At 41.1% G+C, this 20,638-nt stretch overlaps 2 protein-coding genes across 9 annotated transcripts in view; one reads left to right on the top strand and one right to left on the bottom strand.

Moving 5' to 3' along the window:
• Positions 1–20,638, top strand: part of LOC137614355 (uncharacterized) — a 283,239-nt gene that overhangs the window by 89,457 nt on the left and 173,144 nt on the right.
• The window catches only part of LOC137614353 (brefeldin A-inhibited guanine nucleotide-exchange protein 1-like), a 110,345-nt gene that overhangs the window by 29,632 nt on the left and 60,075 nt on the right, over positions 1–20,638 (bottom strand). For 7 of the 8 annotated variants that reach the window (XM_068344136.1, XM_068344130.1, XM_068344132.1 and 4 more), the window contains 12 exons: positions 18,819–18,970; positions 17,591–17,719; positions 17,112–17,241; positions 16,305–16,466; positions 15,791–16,059; positions 15,477–15,652; positions 14,767–14,939; positions 14,224–14,384; positions 13,878–14,030; positions 13,052–13,159; positions 12,740–12,772; positions 104–239 (listed from right to left, as the gene is read on the bottom strand). In XM_068344136.1, the coding sequence (XP_068200237.1) occupies positions 104–239; positions 12,740–12,772; positions 13,052–13,159; positions 13,878–14,030; positions 14,224–14,384; positions 14,767–14,939; positions 15,477–15,652; positions 15,791–16,059; positions 16,305–16,466; positions 17,112–17,241; positions 17,591–17,719; positions 18,819–18,970 (1,782 nt within the window). The remainder of the gene's footprint in view (positions 1–103; positions 240–12,739; positions 12,773–13,051; positions 13,160–13,877; positions 14,031–14,223; positions 14,385–14,766; positions 14,940–15,476; positions 15,653–15,790; positions 16,060–16,304; positions 16,467–17,111; positions 17,242–17,590; positions 17,720–18,818; positions 18,971–20,638) is intronic. The other variant, XM_068344135.1, reaches the window with a different exon arrangement.

The following is a 20,638-nucleotide window of genomic DNA, read 5'->3' as shown; positions in this document are numbered from 1 at the left end:
TCTACTGTATGGTAAAGCCAACAAGAAGAAGATAATTTCTAACCAAATAAATAATGTCTGAAAAGTTTAAAGGCTCCTGTTATTTATTAGCTTATGAACTTACCTTGCTGTACACACCAGTGAAGCTGAGTATATAAGTCTTCCAATAGGATGGGACTAAGGACTTCAAAGTACTGAGTAAACACATCCACAATGGAATACAGCGCGTGATTGCAAGTCGTGGTCATCCATTCATTTTTCTGTAAGTGGTGTTTGACATATAGTAATGCAAGTTTTTTCTTGATCATACTATAATAAAACCAATTAATTCATTCCTAGAATAGATGGACAAACCTTGAAACTTACCACATATGCAAATAATTTAAGAAAATAAGTTTGTCTCTTCAAATAACCATGGTGTATAACAGTTCACTTCAAAATAAATTCACATACAATACATCTAGACTTATTTTGAATACAGAATTCTTTTAAAAAAATAGGTTAAAATTCTTATAAATCTATAATGTGCCTACATAATGCATAATATTTGACAGGAATCAACCTAAGTTAATTGTTAGCATTAGTTACTATCATTCCTCCTGAAACTACCCCAAATTAATGCTGTTAGTTGATATTACTGCATAATGAATAATGTGCCGACTGCAATTTAGCCTCTACATAGGGTTGCCAGATTAGAAATCCATGACACTCTTGAAATTTTTCACCATATATATAAATTCATACCTACATGCATAGTCAGGCCAATATATTATAAAACATAGTGATAATTATCACAAGTGAAAAACATAAGCACAAATTTTTATGGGGTATAAAGACAACTAAAAAAAAATAATTTTGAAAATTCATAATCATTGCAAACAATAAAAAAATTAAAAATGGAATAATTTGGAAAATTGATAATCAATAAAAACTATACAGAAACCAAACTACCTTTCTTTTCATTTGCAGCATAAAGTATAAATGAAAATGAGAAATTTACATGAACAAAAACCGAGTTCCAATCTTTATGCTGTAATTATATATCTCTGATGATTTTGCTATTTTCAATAAGTCCTTGTACTCTAGCACCTGCCTATAAATTTTTTCACACTGAAAATTAAGGCTCCAGGTGCATTGTGAAATAGCTTATAAAGAAGCCACATCGAACTTGTTCCTCTCATCAGTCTACTGGGTATTCAAGAGTGAGAATACACATTCAGCATTAGCATTATGAGTTGGAATGCTAAATAAGTACTAACATAAAATTAAAATCCCTAGATACTGTTGTTAAATTTCATCATACAAAGTTTTAACTGAGAAATATTATTAGGTAGTAAAAATAAAATATTATGATGAGCTAAAATAAGGACAATAAAGGTGTCCCAGAAGGTTCAATGCCAGACAGGAGACTAAATGATCAAATCTGGGACATCCTGGAAAAAAGGAACATCTGGCAACCCTAGCTCTATAAAATAGCCCATAAAGAGAATTCAGTGTGCAGTATTAGTAGTTAACCATGCAATATGATGTTTACTAAACCCTCTTAAATATTTCCAACATGCAGGAAGTACGCTGTGAAATTATATCACCTTACATGCCTCCTACTTTGCCTATAATGTGAACTTCTTTACATCCCCTAAATTATTTCTCTTGTAATTTAATACAGTACTGCAAAAGTCGTGGATATCAGCATTAAACAAAACATGGGACGGACTCAAACTTAACACACATACATAGAAGGCATTCCACACACCATCACCAATTATTCTACTTATAAAAAAGTATGAGGAAACCCAGTATACCTGTACCTCAAAACCCTTTAAAACTCACCATCACCAATAAAGTTTTATTGTAACATAAGAAAAACACAAAAGATTGAATAGAAAATTAATTTGGGTTTAACCGACCTCACCACTGACAACTACTTCAGATACATCATAAACAGGCAGAGGAGATGAGAGTATATAATTCCAGCTTTTCCCCGGTTTTCTCATTGTAATAGACATTACAAAACATTTATGGATGCGAATTGGGTACTTTATGTCCTTTCTAATAATAATTAAATATATGATGTTTTGTGAAAACCACTGTTCCTTTGCACAATATGTGAAATAATTCAAATTCTTGAAAGAACCGGGATGACAGCACCCACAAGTAACTCAAGTCAATTCAAATCCAGAAACTCATACAAACACAACTGAACTTTGTTACCACACCATCAAAGAAAATCTTACAAGTGTGTATTCCCAGAAGACTTAAGATATTTATATAGATTCCCAACACCTGGAAACAGATCATGTGTAGGGAGCTCAGCATAAATTTTTTTATAAAAAAATAGAAAGTATTGTTTAAAACAGTTGAAAAAATCAATTACTTCACCATTATTTTTCTACCATTGCAATATCAAAACATGACAAATTCGAAGATAATTTGTATTTTTCCTAACCATACAAACCTTAGCTATTTACAAAGGGTATTACTTTTAGCGTAGCTGAAATGGCGAGCCATTAGAATTTAACGAGGGTGTATTACCCCCGCGCTAGTTAGCGGGGGGGGTAGGGGAGTGGTAGCTAGCTACCCCTCCTCCCCCTCACACACAGGTGAATACTCACTTTCACTTAGAGGTAGGACTTGTCTTGGGGGACAGGGCTGGCGGGCAAATATGTGTAAATAGCTAAGGTTTGTATGGTTAGGAAAAATACAAATTATCTTCGAATTTGTCATTTGTTCCGTAACCGAAATACAAACCACGCTATTTACAAAGGGTGACTTATCCCTTAGGAAGGGTGGAAAGTCCCCAGCCATACTGGCTTTGGCTTTACCCGGGGACTCAGAATCCGAGTGAGTCGCACTCGAGAAAAGGAGTCCTTGCACCTCACAAGTTCCTTGCTCCGCAAGGAACCATGTGGCCTACGTAAGCTTGTGTGTGAAGGAAGAAGTGTGACCCGTCCTAGGCAGTTGACCTGGAGTTCCAGAAGGAACTCTGGGTTAGGACGTTTCCAATACCACCTCGTCAGGGTATGGGGGACGCGACAGTATTGACTCAATACTCGGAACACAAGGAAGCATGGTTTACCTGCAGAGGTTCGAGGTCAGCTATGCAGAGACCAGGATGCTGCTTCCCCGTAGAGGGGATGATGAAGAAAGAAGTGAGGGCCAGACATACTTCTTTCGTTCATGCAGACTAAAACCTGATAACAATGCCCTCAACCTTCTGCTACCTGTCCAAAAAGGAGCCTGAGGTTAGACCAGCTGTTGTGTAGCCACCACAGAGCGATAGAAAACGTATCGAGACTCCTGTGGGTCACGCCCTGCAGGAAGCGGGCTGCGAAGGTCATCAGACGCTTCCAGACTCCAGCTTGTAGCACCTGCGTCACAGAGTAGTATTACTCGAAGGCGAGGGACGTTGCGATGTATCCAACATCGTGCTGTAGGGCGACGTGACGGGGGAGGGTCTGAAGACAGGTCGAGATGAATGTCCTTGAGTCCGGGCTGAAGAGGTATACTGGTGACTCTCCCCCCATGTCCTCCTTGTGTTCCCAAATTGGCTGCAACTGAGGACAAACTGCAGCTGTTCCCAGCACTAACCTCTCGATTCCTTACTGGCAAGAAAGAGAAGGTCTTGGGACATCAGACACAGAATAGAGACTCTAAATCTTGAATGAATCGGACCGAAGGGCCGGGACCCTCAGATTCTGAGTCTAGCCAACAACTCAGGAGCGAGCCTGAATGTTGCCTTCCCCTCTTCCTTAGAAAGGGGGGAGTAGTAAGAGACCAAGAAGATTGCTTACACACTGGCCGTGGCCAGAGTGAGCAGAAGACCCAAGGCGGAATACAATCCGAGGCCTGTCGTAAAAGGGTCTTGAGAAGATCTCTTAAAGGACTAAAAGTCCGAGCCATGCTCCAAGTTGGAGGTCTTCCTCCGACTAGGGCAGGGACGATCGTAGCTTCGCATGAGCGAGGATAGATCCAGCGGGCAGGAAAAAGTTATTCCTTTAAGCCTGAAGGTCAGGGAAAGGCTGAGCGACAGGCTTCATTGCCGAGAGCGGAAAGGAGTTTCCTCCCGCCGAAAGGCAATAAGACCGTTATTGCTGGAGAAGAGGCCTCAAGGGAAGAGGTATATCTCCCACGGCACCAACCACCTTAAACTCTTCACTTTGCCTGGGAGACCCCTGTGGATGACTATCGCAGATGACGCGACCTCCGTACCGTGACTGTAGCGGGTTGTCTCTTCTAGAGGAGGAAGCGTAGTGTCTCCAGGTATAAAGCCGAAGCGACGCCCCGGTTCGGGAGAGATGTCGCAGTGTGGTTGCTTGAGTAGTCTGCGCCGTGGGAGAAGCTCTCCCGGGAGTTCCGTCAGGGGAAGCAGAGGGTCCAGAAACCGTTCTGCGCATAGTCCCAGTGGAGCTCTCCCATTGAAAGGTTGACAGACAACCTGGTCTTGTTGAGACCCATTGTCCGCAGACAAAAAGGAGGGAAGACGCAGGCGTCGAAGTTGTCCCACCATCACCGGAATGCATCTTGCCAGAGTCTCGGGGTCTGAGACTGGGGGGAAGACTAGCGGAAGCTTGAGGTTCCAAGCTGTCGCGATCAGGTCCCCCAGACCAGCACTTGCTGGTTACCCAAGGTCAAAGACCCCTAGGTACACTCTCTCTATGAGGCTCTGCTCGGATAATCTGAGAGAAACATTCCCCTGCCTGGAATGAGAGAGCCGATGGTGGTATTGAGAGAATCTCAATCATCCCGGTATCTCTACTGCAAGATGTGAAGGTGTGAAAATGCATCCCCTGCTGGTTAGAATGAGGTCGACGCGCAACGGGGCGACTCGGCAGGAGCTGTAGGATCTGAAGAGGGGCCAGACTAAGGCCCCTAAGCCTGCCTGAATGATGGAGAGGTATCCTTCAGGTCTTGACCATAGGCCTGGACCGGAACATGCCCCCCCCCCCCCCCCTTTCCTTTGACGAGTCCGAGAACCGCATCAAGAATGTGGGGAAAGGACGAGAATATCCACTACCATCAAGAGGCTCCATAGGTCAACACCCATTGCAGGTCTAATAGTTCCGCTGGTCCCATAGGGCCAGGGAGTCCGGTTAAACATTGCCTGAAGCCACCGGAACTTGGATCGCCCCACATGGAACTTATCCTGAGGCGACCGTTCGGACTATAGACGGGTCAATGAGGAAAGAAGAACTAGGAAACGTTCTAAGGTAGGGCTGAAAGCTCTGCTTGACTGAGAACAGGTACTGCGACTCTCCTCAGTCTTGCCACAGTCAACCGAAAGGAAGGCTCGGAGGATGTGGTAACAGAATCTGGCGTCCCCAGGTGGTCACCCATCCAAGTACCGACGTTGCTTAACCTCGCTGGACGGACGAGAAGCGGGGTTTCCAATGTGGTAAGGCGGTTGACTCAATATCATGGCCAGATACTCCAGATGTTGAGGCAGAGGAAGAGAAGGCTCCAAGCAAAATACCATGAGCCCACACTCATGGTAAGCATCCGGAAGCTTGTCCCGGCGCTGAAGAAGGTCGAAACCCGAGCCCACCGGAGTTGACCAGCCCTCCAAACAGCAGAGGAGGCGGAAGCCTGCACCTGAGCGGCCAAGAGGAAGGCAGGGAAAGTTCTCTGGGGGAAACAAACCTGCTATGCCACGGCGGGATAGGCACACTGCATCATAAGCAGGAATACTTGCAGTCAAGGCTGAATTCGACGAGCACCCTGGAAGATGGATGGAATGGAAACTGAAAGTACCCGTCCTTCCGATCCAGGGTTTAAGGAGTCCTGTCGCCTCGTTACCAGTCTGATCGATTCTGCTGCTCTACGCTGGCCGAAGTTTGTTCGACAAACTTGATCAGGGCTGAGAGGTCGACTATGGACATCCCCTCTCAGATCCTTCCTTACAAGAAAGGATCGACTGAGGGGGCCGGGGGTGAAGCCGTCAATGATCCTAAGGAAGACCTTCGCCTAAGGTATGGATCATTCTGCCCAACCGGGCAACTCTGCTGACGCTATGGCATAGAGGTTCAGAGACACTGAATTCGCTGACAGAGACGGCAGGCGCGATATCCTTGGCTACTCACAGAGATTGTGCGGGAATGGGCATCGGGAAGCTGTCATTCGGATGAGTAACCTTAAGCATCCTCCCAGCGAAAAACCTGCAATCCTAGAGTTCGTGAACTCCTTTTAGGACTATGCCCTCCCGGGGGAGTCTCCCGTGCCATCTGTTCCTGACAGGAGGAAACTGCAATTGGACACCTTGTCCCAGTTGTCGTAGCCGATAACTTAGGCCGACGTGGTTGAAAAAAAAGGGCGCTGGAGCCCTGCAGAGTCTGGAAGAAAGTGCCTTGGAGGAGTTAAACCGGAAGTCGATTTACTCCGCACAGCAGCTGTCTAAGTCTCTGTCCTTGGGCACAAACAAACTCTTCTCAAGGATGGAAGGGTGTCTGAGGTCGTCGACCTCCACAGGTGAGACACCCGAAGGAAGCCCTCAGTCAGCGCGTCCAGATGGTACAACATCGAGCTTGTCCACAAGTTAGATACTTAACGACGAAAGGCCAAGGTGCCTGAGCTCGAGAGGAGGAAAGTACCCATGATCTTCCTGTAGCTTCCTTGAACCAAACCTCGGGCCGTAACCGAGGAGGGAAAGAACCTGGTAAGCTCCCAGAGGAAGAGGTAAGCAGTCACCCCTTGTCCGATGGAGAAATCTCGAACGGAAAGCCCCCCCCGCCAAAAATCCTTCCTGGAAATGACGGGGAAGGGCTAACCCAGGTTCAGGAATAGAGGAGTGTTGCTCAGATCTCCCTTAAGTTTCTCCAATTCTTGCAAGTGCCATGCTCTGTGTTTACGGGGTGAGGCAGTGTTCTGGAAATACGCTCCAGAAGAACTCGCCAGGCTGGTCATGCTGCGAAAACCCCATTGGGAATCGTGGTCGCAATTGCCCTGGAGCTCGCGCGACGGGAATTCCTGGTGGTCGGCGAGCGATAACCCATAGACGAGCAATGGATACTGCAAGAAATAAGCCGACATTTGTGCGAAGAAACACTGTAGGTTCGCGCGACGGAACAACATCCGTCTGCGCGATGGAAAAAACCGTTGGTTAGCGCGTGGGCGAACATTGGAGAGCATGAGCGTAGACGTGCAGGCACGTGGGCGTGTGGGCGCGCAGGCGAGTGGTCGCGCGGTTGCACGGGCGAGTGGTCGCGCGGTTGCACGGGCGAGCGGTCGCGCGGTTGCACGGGCGAGCGGTCGCGCGGTTGCGCGGTTGCGCGGGCGAGCGGTCGCGCGGTTGCGCGGGCGAGCGGTCGCGCGGTTGCGCGGGCGAGCGGTCGCGCGGTTGCGCGGGCGAGCGGTCGCGCGGTTGCGCGGGCGAGCGGTCGCGCGGGCGAGCGGTCGCGCAGGCGAGCGGTCGCGCGGGCGAGCGGTCGCGCAGGCGAGCGGTCGCGCAGGCGAGCGGTCGCGCAGGCGAGCGGTCGTGAGGGTGGGCAGGTGGATGAGAGCGATTCCGAGGCGGCGAACGCAAGCGTTAGCGCGATGGCGAGGAAACGCGCTGCCGCGTGGGCGAGGAGGACCGCTGGCGATATGGATCAACAAGCGATCGGTGGTGAGCTGGTGAGCGCTAACGCGCAGGTTGGCGATGGCGCGTTGTGTTATGCCGACGCAATGGTCGAGCAGTATGCGCAGGTGAGCGATCGTGCGTTGGCGAGCAGTATGTGAAGGTGAGCGATCGCGAGCAGTGATCAGCATGCGCCGGGTCGCGCGATGGTGATCAGTATGCGCAGGGTCGCGTGATGGTGATCAGCATGCCAGGGTCGCGCGATGGCGATCAGCATGCGCAGGTTGGCGGTCGCGCGATGGCGATCAGCATCTGCAGGTGGGCGATCGCGCGATGGCGAACAGCATACGCAGTTGAGGGTCGCGCGATGGTGATCAGCATGCGCAGGGTTGAGCGATGGCGATCAGCATCCCCAGGTGTGCGGTCGCGCGATGGCGATCAGCATCCGCAGTTGAGGGTCGTGCGATGGCGATCAGCATCCGCAGTTGAGGGTCGCGCGATGGCGATCAGCATCCGCAGGTGAGGTCGCGCGATGGCGATCAGCATCCGCAGTTGAGGGTCGCGCGATGGCGATCAGCATCCGCAGTTGAGGGTCGCGCGATGTCGATCAGCATCCGCAGTTGAGGGTCGCGAGATGGTGATCAGCATCCGCAGTTGAGGGTCGCGCGATGGCGATCAGCATCCGCAGTTGAGGGTCGCGCGATGGCGATCAGCATCCGCAGTTGAGGGTCGCGCGATGGCGATCAGCATCCGCAGTTGAGGGTCGCGCGATGGCGATCAGCATCCGCAGTTGAGGGTCGCGGGATGGCGATCAGCATCCGCAGTTGAGGGTCGCGCGATGGCGATCAGCATGCGCAGGTGAGCTAGTAGCTGGCGAACCATGTTCCTTCAGAAGTGTTGGAGAACGTTGGCGTGCCGGCTGTAACACACGTGGGCGATCCGGAGATCGCTGACGAGCTGATGATCGCTGGCGGGCTGATGATCGCTGACGAGCTGATGATCGCTGGCGAGCTGATGATCGCTGACGAGCTGATGATCGCTGACGAGCAGAAGGCTACGCGTGGAAGCCTGCGCAAAGAAGGAGAGTCCTTGACCCCGACCTGAACCGAAGTTCTAGATCGCGAGGGCGAACGTGGGCGCACAGGGCGCGTAACAGGAACCAACAGGAACCGCAGGGAAGATCATCTTGAAAGCGCCGACGAACAGGAGAGCGCTGATGAGCAGAAGGGCGCGCAGGGAAAACCTGACACGCAAGGGAAGAACCCCCGTGGGGGCAACCCTTTGCCCCGAAGGGATCGTTGTCCGCCGGGAGACTGATGTCCGCCGGGAGACTGATGTCCATCGGAAGACCGCTGTCCGTCGGGAAGACGAGATCAGACTGCTGTCCATCTGCACCAAGGCGGAAGATCGAGAAAAAGGAGTTGTAGGCTGCAAACGGAGATCCAAAAAGGCGCCTCAAGCACCCTTATAGGGAGATGAGAGGCCCTTACGGCGAGGGAGAGCAACAGCAACAGAAGAAACCTCCGAAGAGGAGTCTCTATGAGTGTACTTTCTCGCGAACGAAAGAGAAACACTTCGTGGAAGAGACTGGTCAGCCAGTGACCTAAAAGGAGCAATCCTCCGAAGAGGAGCTCCTGCAGTTGCCCAGCCCCTTGAGCGAAACTGCAGGTGCGACCGCTCAGCACCAAGAGCATAGTCGCACGAAAAAAAGGCAAGAGAAGAACCCCCCAAAAGGGGAAAAACTCAAGCCTGGACAGGAAAAACTTCCCTCGGAAGGAAAGTTATCCGCCCAAGGAGGCAAGCCTCCTGAGAGTTCTAAAATGAACTGGAGAGCTGTCCGTCGTCACGGGAGTACTACCAGTAGAAGGAGACACGCCCCTGACGAAAATACAAGGGGGGAGGCAGCAACAGCCGAATCCCCAGGACTCAACCAGACAGCTCACACCGTTGCTATATTACAGAAACGAACTAGATCGGTAACTGTAAAAAAATAAAACAAATAATATTAGTACACATTCATTCCCCCGGGAAGGATCCGAAGAGGAATCCCGAGGGAAAGGAACAAGAATTACACAACAGGCACGTGCCCTCACAACCACTTACACTCGCGGAAGGAGAGCTGTAACCAAAACAGAATTATAACAATTATAATTATGTAACTATGTAATTATGTAATTTAAAAATGAATGAACACTAAAGAAAGAACGAAAACCCCGAAAGGAATCGTTCTACAAGCTGAAAAACAAAAAAAAACAACTACAATTAGATTCATAACTAATTGAGACAAACGTACGGCGTAGCAACCCCCCACACGGAAGGGAAGCTAGGCTACAAGGGCGTAGTAACAGGTAGTAAAAGGGTGAACGACCTCAAGAGAGAGAGAGAGAGAGAGAGAAAGACATAAGTCAAACTCGAACGCCACCCATAAAAATACGCCGTGGTGGCCTAACTGCCGAGGCCTCCACGTAGATATCGTACACTACACACACACATCTGAAAAGGAAACTTACTTATTTCTATACTCAAATATATATACAAACATGAAAACATGTTTACATATATATTGAGTAAATGAAAAGTAAGCGATTAAGTAAAGACAAAACAGACAATGGCTGCCAAGCGAGGACCAAGACAGAGACGTCTGTCACAGTCCGAGCCAAAAGTGAAAGTGAGTATTCACCTGTGTGTGAGGGGGAGGAGGGGTAGCTAGCTACCACTCCCCTACCCCCCCGCTAACTAGCGCGGGGGTAATACACCCTCGTTAAATTCTAATGGCTCGCCATTTCAGCTACGCTAAAAGTAATACCCTTTGTAAATAGCGTGGTTTGTATTTCGGTTACGGAACAAACTAGTATTAACATTCATTAAAAAATTAACCGCTTCATCATAGTTGGATTTTTCCATTTAGTCTCTCCCAACATTTGTGATATAAACTCTCATGAGGCTGTATTTTCTGTTGGGTATTTGACACCAATTCTTTCATAATGAAGTATATACAGCAATAAACCTAAAACTATACAAATGCCTGATGAAATGAAAGCAATATATTCGTCAAAAAAATTGAGGTCCCCTACCCAAGGTGAATATAATTTTTACTTTTGTTAAAATACGTATTAACTTTTGGACTTTTCACCTAATAACCTTAATGTTCTTTCTGCACTTGAAAGTGCTTTTCCAAATCATTAATAAGGATATAACATTGAAACTTGTTACATAACTTAGAAATATGTTATAAAACAATGAAATGAGGCCGATTTTTCCAATTTCTGTTTCCTATTTTTTTTCTTAAATTAATTAAATTAATTAAATTAAATTTTTATTTGACCATAATGAAAAAATTCATATCTGGCAAAAACATTACTTTTATAAAAAAAAAAAACTACATATCATTGAAGGTCTATATCAAGTCTATATAGGGTAGAAATCCCAGATCTTAGTAATAATTATAAAGGGAGGCGATAGAATTTGAAAAATGCTAGTTTTCAGGATAAATCACCCTGGTGTCGCAAAACCGAAGGTCAGAGGCAAAAATCCTATGCAGCTTGTGCATGTCGTAAGTCCTATCATTAAAAATCGGCATTAGCCGGCCAGCCCCCTTAAAGTTTTCAAAATGTAAATGGTCCCAACAACCATATTCTTGTCTACAACAAAATTTCTTATATCAAAATATAGTCTCTATTTTTTTATCAATATAGTGAAAAAAAAAAATAGAATTTTCAAAATTTGGTTACTAGTAGGTATTAAGTAGGAAAAGGTAGTTTCTGCTATGGCATTTTAACCATTTTGAGAACTTTAAACTTTTTTTTCTGAACTTTTTTGACTTCACATATTGAAAAAGAAGTTGCTAATCTCATTACTTTCAATATTCAATAATTTTAACTATTTATTAGAAGCAGGTAGTAGCTGCTACTAGTCAATAGTAGTAGATTTTCAGAAATATAACATAAGAGCAGCTATTCTCTTATCAATGCAACAATCATGATCCTTGTCACTCCAAAATCAATATTAATAAACATTGTGTTGTTAGCTAGTAGCTAATATCAATAATAGTTACTAGTAGCTAACATTAACAATAGTTACTAGTAGCCAATATTAACAACAGTTACTAGTAGCTACTCTCAACAATAGTCACTAGTAGCTACTCTCAGCAATAGTTACAATTAGCAATAGTACTAAACACGAGTAAGAGACTTCCTATTTAAATCTTTCATTATAATCCATATTCCCCCTTATATTATTCTTCAATACCACCCTCTTGCTACTAGTAGCAATAACTACTAGTAGCAATAATCACTATTAGCTACTAAAAGCAATAATTACTGGTAGCTACTAGCAGCAATAGTCACTAGTAGCTTTTGATAGAAACAGTGCTAAACATGGGTAAGAGAATCGCATTATTAAATTACCATTACTATCCTGTCCTCAAATTGGCTATTTATCAAAATAATTTTCATTGCTACTAGTAGCTACTGATTTGGCTCTAGCTGTGACATCCTCATAACCTCAGAGCGAGGGAAGAACCTTACTTTTCCATCTTAGAAATCGCCCAAACTAATACGATGGCTCGGCAAAGCATTTTAAACCTTATATTTGGAGTGTTAAGCCTATACTTATATAGTGGACGGATGTCCTTCAAAATTTTTTATATGAAAGCTGATTAAGGAAAGAAGCTTTTGCCACCATAAAAAGCATTGTAAGGGGTTGTGGAGAATCTTCCTATTTGTTGCACAAGCCTCATTTGTCAATGATATCAGCATGTAAGCCTTTAATTTTTAAGTGCCAGCTATCAATGCTATCTTGATTTAATACCATGAATTACTAGCGGTTATCTATTAGTAAAGTATTCAGCAACTAAGCACCTTGCCTATCATTATTTTTACCGCTCCGTGTCTAAAATCACTCATGGATTTAGGGCCTAAAATAAAGCAAAGTAATTGAAGGGAGATACTGTATTAACAAGAGCCAAGATTTCCAGCTATGCGATTCCATTGCTTTATTACTTAAATTAAAGAGGGCTTTCCTGGATAAGAAATTAAATATTGTACAGTAATCAAGAGTGAGGTGACTGGAAAAAGTTGACATGTATGAAGCTGAGCTCCCCCATACACATTAGTAAAGAGGAACATATTAGTTAACATGCAGTTATAATAGCAAGGTCTTTAGCTTAGTTTACTCCAGCGACCGAGGCTTTTGTAACGAGGAAACACCAACCTCAGTCTGCCTCTCGCTTAACTCCACTGTGCTCTGTGATAAAAGGAAAATAATCATTAAGTAATTGAAACTGAGGAGTAAATTATTCATTTCCCCACCACCTTAGTATCCGAGAGGGTTATAATCAAACGGCTACTGTAACAGCTTAATGCATAGTATTAACTAAAAAGGAACATAAATTCAAAGAAATTAATTAACATAATTCCAAAGTCAAAGGTAACTGATAAAATAACAAAAGCAGCAATTTCTTTAATGCAAAATGCCTTTACTGATACAAGTAATGTAAAGCTAAAATAAAATAAAATCACCCACCTCTGTCTGCTGCTCGGGAAGCTTCATATTGTCAAATATTCTGAAGACTATCTGGAACAGATCTTTCCACCAGTGTGATGCATACGAGCCTCCGTAATTTTTCACAACCTGCAAGCACATTAAAATGAAATAAATTTACCAATGTTCCAAAAAATACAACACAATAAATCATGGCAAATGCTAAGAGATATTAAACCTTATATAGTAAAAGCAATGACGACTAGAAACCTTGAATTCCCCATCAGGAAACTTCATCTTACACTTATCCAAGGATTATGGATAATCAGAAAAATACACAAATTAGGGATTCTTTCTTTGCTATTCTGCTTTTCTTATTCCTTGATCATATGTAACTTCATTTTCTTTAATAGACAGATGTATTTTTTCAGCAACAAAACGCTCACTAACATTTGCGGTGTTACAATCATACGTATGGTGATCAAATTTCAAATGGCATAGCTACCAAAAAAATTTAATCACAAAAAATTTTAATCAAATAAATCTTTTTTTGTCTTCAATCAAAATGCATTCTCTCGTCATTTTGTAAATAAAACCAAATATGCAGTAAGTATTTTTTCGTGGACAAGGAAAAATTTGCCTTATACGAAAATAAGTGAATAGAGATAATGTTTGTTTCCTTGATGAGAATTCATACTGCACTGTATATCAGAAGTAAATTAATATTCTTGACTTCAATTCACCATTAACTATTATACTGCCATAATATTAAACAAGCAATTCAAAGCTCTCCATAACAAGTGCAAAATAAAAAAATTTGCATAGACATCCTTCAAGTAATATTTCTTAATGACATTAAATTACCAACCTCAAATAACACGGTCAACGCCCTAGTTCTGACGTCCAACTTGCAGCGTGTGATGATGCACGAAAGTTCGAACAAGATGGGGAACCAGCCCCTCACCCATACTCGATCTTCTGAACAAACAGTTATGTCTTCTATGTTGTGATCACGAAATACCTGCAAATTTCATTGTAAGTTTTATAAAGTAAATGAAAACTGTTAATTGGTGAAGATAACCTTTTAAGGAATACAACCTGATAGAAATTAATATATTCAACTTTAGACATGAACCTCATCAAATAATATGATTCTCTTTTAAAATAAATATTATAGGCAAAGTCAAATGAAGTCATCATCCAGCTTATCCTACCTGTGGTTTTTCATCCACATATCTTGCACAATCCCTGATGAGTGATATCGCTTCCATGCTAGTGTCTGGGAAACATGCATTGCATGCAAATTCGCTTAGGCACTTAACAGAATCTTGAAAAGAATCTATGACGGTCATGAAATGCTTTTGGTAGATTTGAGCTGAAAGATAGAAAAAAAAAAGTCAAATCAGGCTAACTGAAAACACTGCTTGATACTGAAAGCTCCTATTAAAATATTTTCTTATCAGTGAGAAGCCATCTCCAATATTACAACAAAACATTTCTTGATTTGTATGACATATGAACTAGTCTACTGCAATAACTTCCCCAATAAAAGCTACACAGCAAAACAAGATTTCAGACCATATATCTAAGACGCAGCATTCATTTACATTTGTTTTTATCATTTTCTTATCTAAAACAATAACTTTTCTCATTCATGATGCTAATTAAAAACTACAATATAGCTAACAACTGCAATTATTCTTCCTTCAACACTTACCAAAATATTTCCATTCGCATAACAAGCAAGTGTTACTTACATATGATTTCTTTTGTAGTTTCGAACGCAAGTTCAACAATATTTTCATCAAGATCAGATGCCGCTAGGTGATACACACTAAATATATTCTTCCAGCCAGATTTGATGTTCTTTGCTTGGGAATTGACCATCTGTGTGATGCATCTAACCACCATATCTTTGATTACCGGAGACCTGATAACAAAGGAACAAAAATATTCTGAGTTACAATATTTTCACCCACTAAGAAAGCTTTCAGCCCTTTAACCCTTTTACCCCCGGGGTTTTTGGAAATTTCCAACCCTTAAGCCCCAGGGGGTTATTTTTTTCCCAGCACATTTTGCAGTATATTTTCTTTAAATTGCTCTAACAGTCTTAATTTTTGTCATAGAGAGGTCAGGTTGGTCTCATTCTCTTGGAAAATGCCTGAATTTTCTCAAAAAATTATCAAAAAATATTAAAAACAAATTTTTATAGCATTTTTTTGCAAGGACGTACCGGTACGTCCATGGGGGTAAAGGGATGGCTTTTGTGAAACGTACCAGTACGTCCTTTGGGGGTAAAAGGGTTAACATATCCCAAGTCTACATGGATTAAAGGTTTCAATGACTCCTCTATTCACTCTTTTGGTTATTGAATTTAATGGATGATAAGTTTTAATGTCGTTATTTCTTTGCTAAATATATTCACCCTTATTCTGGAAGCATATTATAAGTTCATTACTAAACTAACCTATTTTTCTTCATTATATGTTCAAATGGACGCAAAAATTCTTTCTGGAAGCGGAAGTTTGAGAATTCACCCTTCTCGATGAACTTCATTGATAATTGCCGCAGGGAATCTACAGCAAACACAGCAATATCTTCATTTGGATTGCAGCCAACCTTATTGAAGTGTTCACCTAAGACCTGTTACCAAAAAAAAATATTACTCCATTTTCATAAATTAATCACATTCATATGATTAACGCTAAAAAATTTTGAATCTCCAATCCTTTATGAATATCATGAAACTTCAAATTAAAAATTCAGCTAGAGAACACTAACCTCCCATATTCTGGACCACTGCAATCTAATACGGCCCATATTGTAGTAACTAATCTCGACAATTTTTTGCAAAGAGAACATGCGTGGAGATGGCGCCGCTAATTCCTCCAAGGAAACTGAACACAGCGCTCTAACAAAATGGACGACGGAGTCTCCATCTAACCTTGTGGATCCGGTGAATATTCTGTCTACTGCCACAACAACACTTTGTGATGAGGTTTCCCCCATAGATTCTTTTATATGAGCAAGCTTCTTCTGTTCCCCTGTAACTGTAATGTAACAAAACTTTTAATCAGTATCACCCACATCACCAAAAAATAAATGTTACCAAAAAAATTAATTAAAAAAAAATAAAAAATAAATAATTATGATTTCATTCACATAATTACAGAGATGCAACTTCAAGAGACAAATTTAACATGAAAAAAAAAATGATGATTCATAACAAATTATTTGACTTTATACATCCACGTGAATCCTCTAACAATATAGTAATGAGATTACTAAAACTCACTGAATTCAGGAAAAGCATCGAGGAAGTTTGAAGTTTCGTGAGGCATTTTGAGTCCAGAGTCTTTAATGTACTGCGGTTTAACTCCTGTCCCAATTAACTGTGCCAGTTCCAACTGACTAATACACTTCAGGATCTCCAACCATGATTTCCCTAAGTAATTACCTACAAAGAAATAAGTTCAATTACAACTGTTATCATATTAAGCTCGTACAGTATGCAGGCCATACAAATATTTGTGATGAATAAATACTTGCATAAAATCACCTACTTTTATAAGTACACCTATTAGTAACTTCAGACTACTGAAATTACGATAGATATAGGTTTATGTTAGCAGATCAAAACCTTTTGTTTAAGAAGTATAAAATCTGAAACACCTGTCCTAATAGTTATATGCTTCATCAAAACCCTATTATTTATATATGACCACAATCATTATCTTTGAAATGTCTACAAATGTGGGCCAATACAGTATGTGTGATGGGTTTGTATTGCACAGAATAAACTAAATTTATTTCTTCAAAGCCCATCATTCATGCCAATCCCAGGACAATGATAAACAGTATTGAGTTTTCAAGTCTCGCAAAAAGATTTCCGTATGATGCTACTATGAAAATTCTAAGAAATCAAGGAATAAAAGTATAGATGAAGATCTTAATCTATGAGGAGTTCAGGCAAACATTGTAAGATAATGGAAAATACAAAGACATCATTTCCAATTTAACACGATAAAGGGAAAGACTAAAAATTATCTTTATAGTGATGATAAAATTTACTAGGTGAATAGAATTACATAACTGTACATACCATCTGTATGTGCCACAGTGATAAGGGTTTTGATACAGTCGACATTCTTGGCCTTCATTTCGGTAAGCGGAGAATTGGCGGTAAGAAGAGTAAAACGGGCGAGGCACTGAACAAATGCATCTCTCTCAAGCTTCATGAGGGAAAAAGAAAAGTATCACTTTACTTGAAATCCTTTATCCTGGATAATTCTTTTATTATATTCATATTTACACAAAAATTGTCATAGAAATATCTTATAAAATACTAAAATAATATGATGAAAATATCTAACCCCCTACCATATTTCCTTGACATAAATCCTAAAGACTTTTTAGTTTCAAGGCTTCCAATAAGATTTTGTGCAATGCTTAAAAAATGACGTACATTACAGTATACAGTATAACATTTAGCAATTAAATGCAATACTTGCACATAACTCATTAATAACAAGATACCTTATTCTGCTTAGAACTAAAAATTAAAAGGATAGTTACACTTACAGTCATATGAAATATACATGTAATTCTGATGGCACACCGCAGGCCATCTAAACAGAGGGAGGCAACCTCCGCATCATCACAGTCTTGTAGGCCAACGGAAAAAGCAGCCAGGAAAGGTGTCCACGCCATCTACAGATGAAATAGTCGAGAATCCAACTCTTTACTCAGATATGATAATATAATACTAGCACGTAAAGCAACCTTTGCCTGCGTTTTTAGCTTGTTTAATACAATATAGTATCTAAAAATTCCCTAATGCATATACTGTATGTCTATACCTGTTTAAAATTCATTTCTACGTCTTAATAAGCATAAAATTTTCTAAAATAATAGATATAAGATAAAATAAAGTTACTAAACACTACAATCAATGAAAATATACTCTGAATGATTGTGGGGAACAACTTCATAAAACTGGTTCAATGAACCATTGCACTCTAACTGTTGATTATCTGTATATACTGTAGTATTCTAACTCAATCATTTCACACTGCATAAGAAAAAGAATTCCCTAACAGATTGCATTGCGAAAAATACTCAAGTTTTACCAGGGTCCTTTTAGCCACAAATTGTGGTAGTTTCTTCCTCTTACTTTTCACCCATTACCTTTGATGTTCTCTTATCCTACACATCAAGTTCTTTAACTTTCTCTGCTCTTATACCTACACCCAGTTTATGAATCAATCTTTTGGGACATTCCCGAGATTTAAAATGTAAATGTGAATCATATAATAATGTTATTAAACAAGTTGTCTCGTTACATTCCCTTAAATTAGGTAGTAATTTCCAAAGTTAATACAAAAAAATACCAGGGAAAATGCATTAGCTGAAACCATCCTCTGAAGAATTACCATAAAAGAAATTCTGAACAAATCTCAATGAATAGTGTAAAGTATTGAGAATAAAACTCCAAAAAGTGACAACATACTGTACACCCAATGACAGTAATGTTACTCAATCTTTTCTAGGATCCAGCTATGAATTATCCTTAAATCCTTATGGATATTCTTTTAAATAAAATGGAATATTGAGACATGAATATTTTTACCGGCTGGTACTGTTATACAGTATTCCATATGATAATAATTTCTTGCATTAAATATCTCAAATGTGTACAGTATTTACCACCAATTCATAGGAATAATACAGGAGTTTCACATAAGTAAAATTATTAGAAAAAAAAATGAATACCCATTCCTTACTGAAAATACAATTCCTCTCTAATTACCTTAAACATCGGACGAACATGTTCCACGTGAGTGGCGAGGGTGAAAGTGGCATCGACGTGTGACGCTGCTTCCATCAGTGACTTCGCAACATCTGATATGGTTTCCATTTCAAGGTTAAATAGTGATTTTCTTTTCTTTTCATTTGAAACAGCTGAAAATATAAATCATTTTTTTACTTTTTTATTTCATACATTACTAGTCATATTGTTACACAAATTATTCTTTAGCAAATACAATTACACTATAAAATAAAATTTCTTTTATCACCAACAATGATATGGTTTTAAAACTGAATCACTTATAAGTGAATAATTTAGTGATTTTTTGTCTATGGAAGATTTTCACTTTCTTTTCGACATGTATCTCGCGATACCGCGTAGGTCTGAGTTAAAATTAACTTTCCTGACTAATCACAGGAATTCTCACTTTATGACCTGGATTTGGAGAGCCCAATGATCTCAGGGGAGGGAGAAATGTCCCTGTTTGGCCCTGCAATGAGACATTGCTTTAAAGACATCCAACTCACTATTTTAGTAAAAACAGCAAAGATAGATCATGATTCACTGACTTCAAATAAAGTCCACATTTTATAAGGTAGAAAATAAATTACAAATTATTTCTGGTAGAACTTGGTCTGAACATGGGATTTCCCAATAGAAAGGTGCAAATCACTTAATGCAATGAGTGTTACTTGGCATTGTACTGGAACTCCATCCTGTTTAGAAAAAGGTCAGTTTGGCTCTCAAGCAGAGAAAGGGCTTAATTTGGAATAAGGAATAAGAGGAGTGACTTTGATCTTTATCTACATCCAAGCCTTGTTTTTAAGTGACTTGAATACTTCAAAAGTACAGCAGCTCACAGCCTCAAGATGGATCTGTCTAACAGGCCAAAATTAGTACAGTACAGCTCTGAATTTATTTGGATAAATGGCTTGAATATTTAGTACATAAGTGACATGGTTCCTTAGAAACGGTTCATCACGTTTTCAGCAGTTGAATCCTTAAGTCCTAGAAAGTATAGCAGCTTGGATCCTTAACACTAAGGATTTTATACCTTCATGGCGTTTTGTATGGGCCTTTTTATTTACAGTATGTACAAAAATACTTTTATTATGAGTGTCATTAAACATATTCATAATGAAAGATAAATTCTGGCAATAAGAAAACAGAGCTAAATATTTGCTATAAAACTCTTCCTAGTCCATAAGATAATAATATAGCAATCAATTTATTTTTCAAGAGAATTATCACTCATTTTTTTTCTTTACACAATTTCCTAAACTTGAATATGAATGTAAGAGTACCAAAGTACATTGTAGCCACATAATATTTGGACCTAACATGAACTATGCATAGTGTCTGATTATATCTACAACACTTAGGCTATGTCAATATACAGACAGCAAGACAGCAATTTGGCAGGTATAGGCATAAGCAGGATGATACCAATATATAAAATTAATTGAGACTAATACAGTAGGGTCCCGAATTACACGTGTTCTAATTACGCGATTCCTCAATCACGCGATCGATAGTTTTTAAAAATTAAATTTCCTGTATCTGCGAGGAGCATTCTAAATCCGCGAGTCAAGCACCGCGAAGCGTAGGAAATCTATTGTTTTCTTAATTGTATTGGGGGGGGGGTGATGGTTCCCCGATGTCTGAGAAGGGGGGGGGAGAATGTGAGAGAAAGATTTCTGTTCAAACATTTTAAGACTAGTTTTGGATGAAAAATGTTAAGGTTTGCCCATCTGTTGTGTGAACTTGTCGCTAGGCTAGCCTAACTGTCCAACACCTATATGTATAATATTCCATATTTG

This window comes from Palaemon carinicauda, chromosome 20, assembly GCF_036898095.1.
Source record: "Palaemon carinicauda isolate YSFRI2023 chromosome 20, ASM3689809v2, whole genome shotgun sequence".
Classification (NCBI taxonomy): domain Eukaryota; kingdom Metazoa; phylum Arthropoda; class Malacostraca; order Decapoda; family Palaemonidae; genus Palaemon; species Palaemon carinicauda.
Note: the sequence above shows the minus strand (reverse complement) of the source record. Positions and strands in the feature narration are given on the sequence as shown.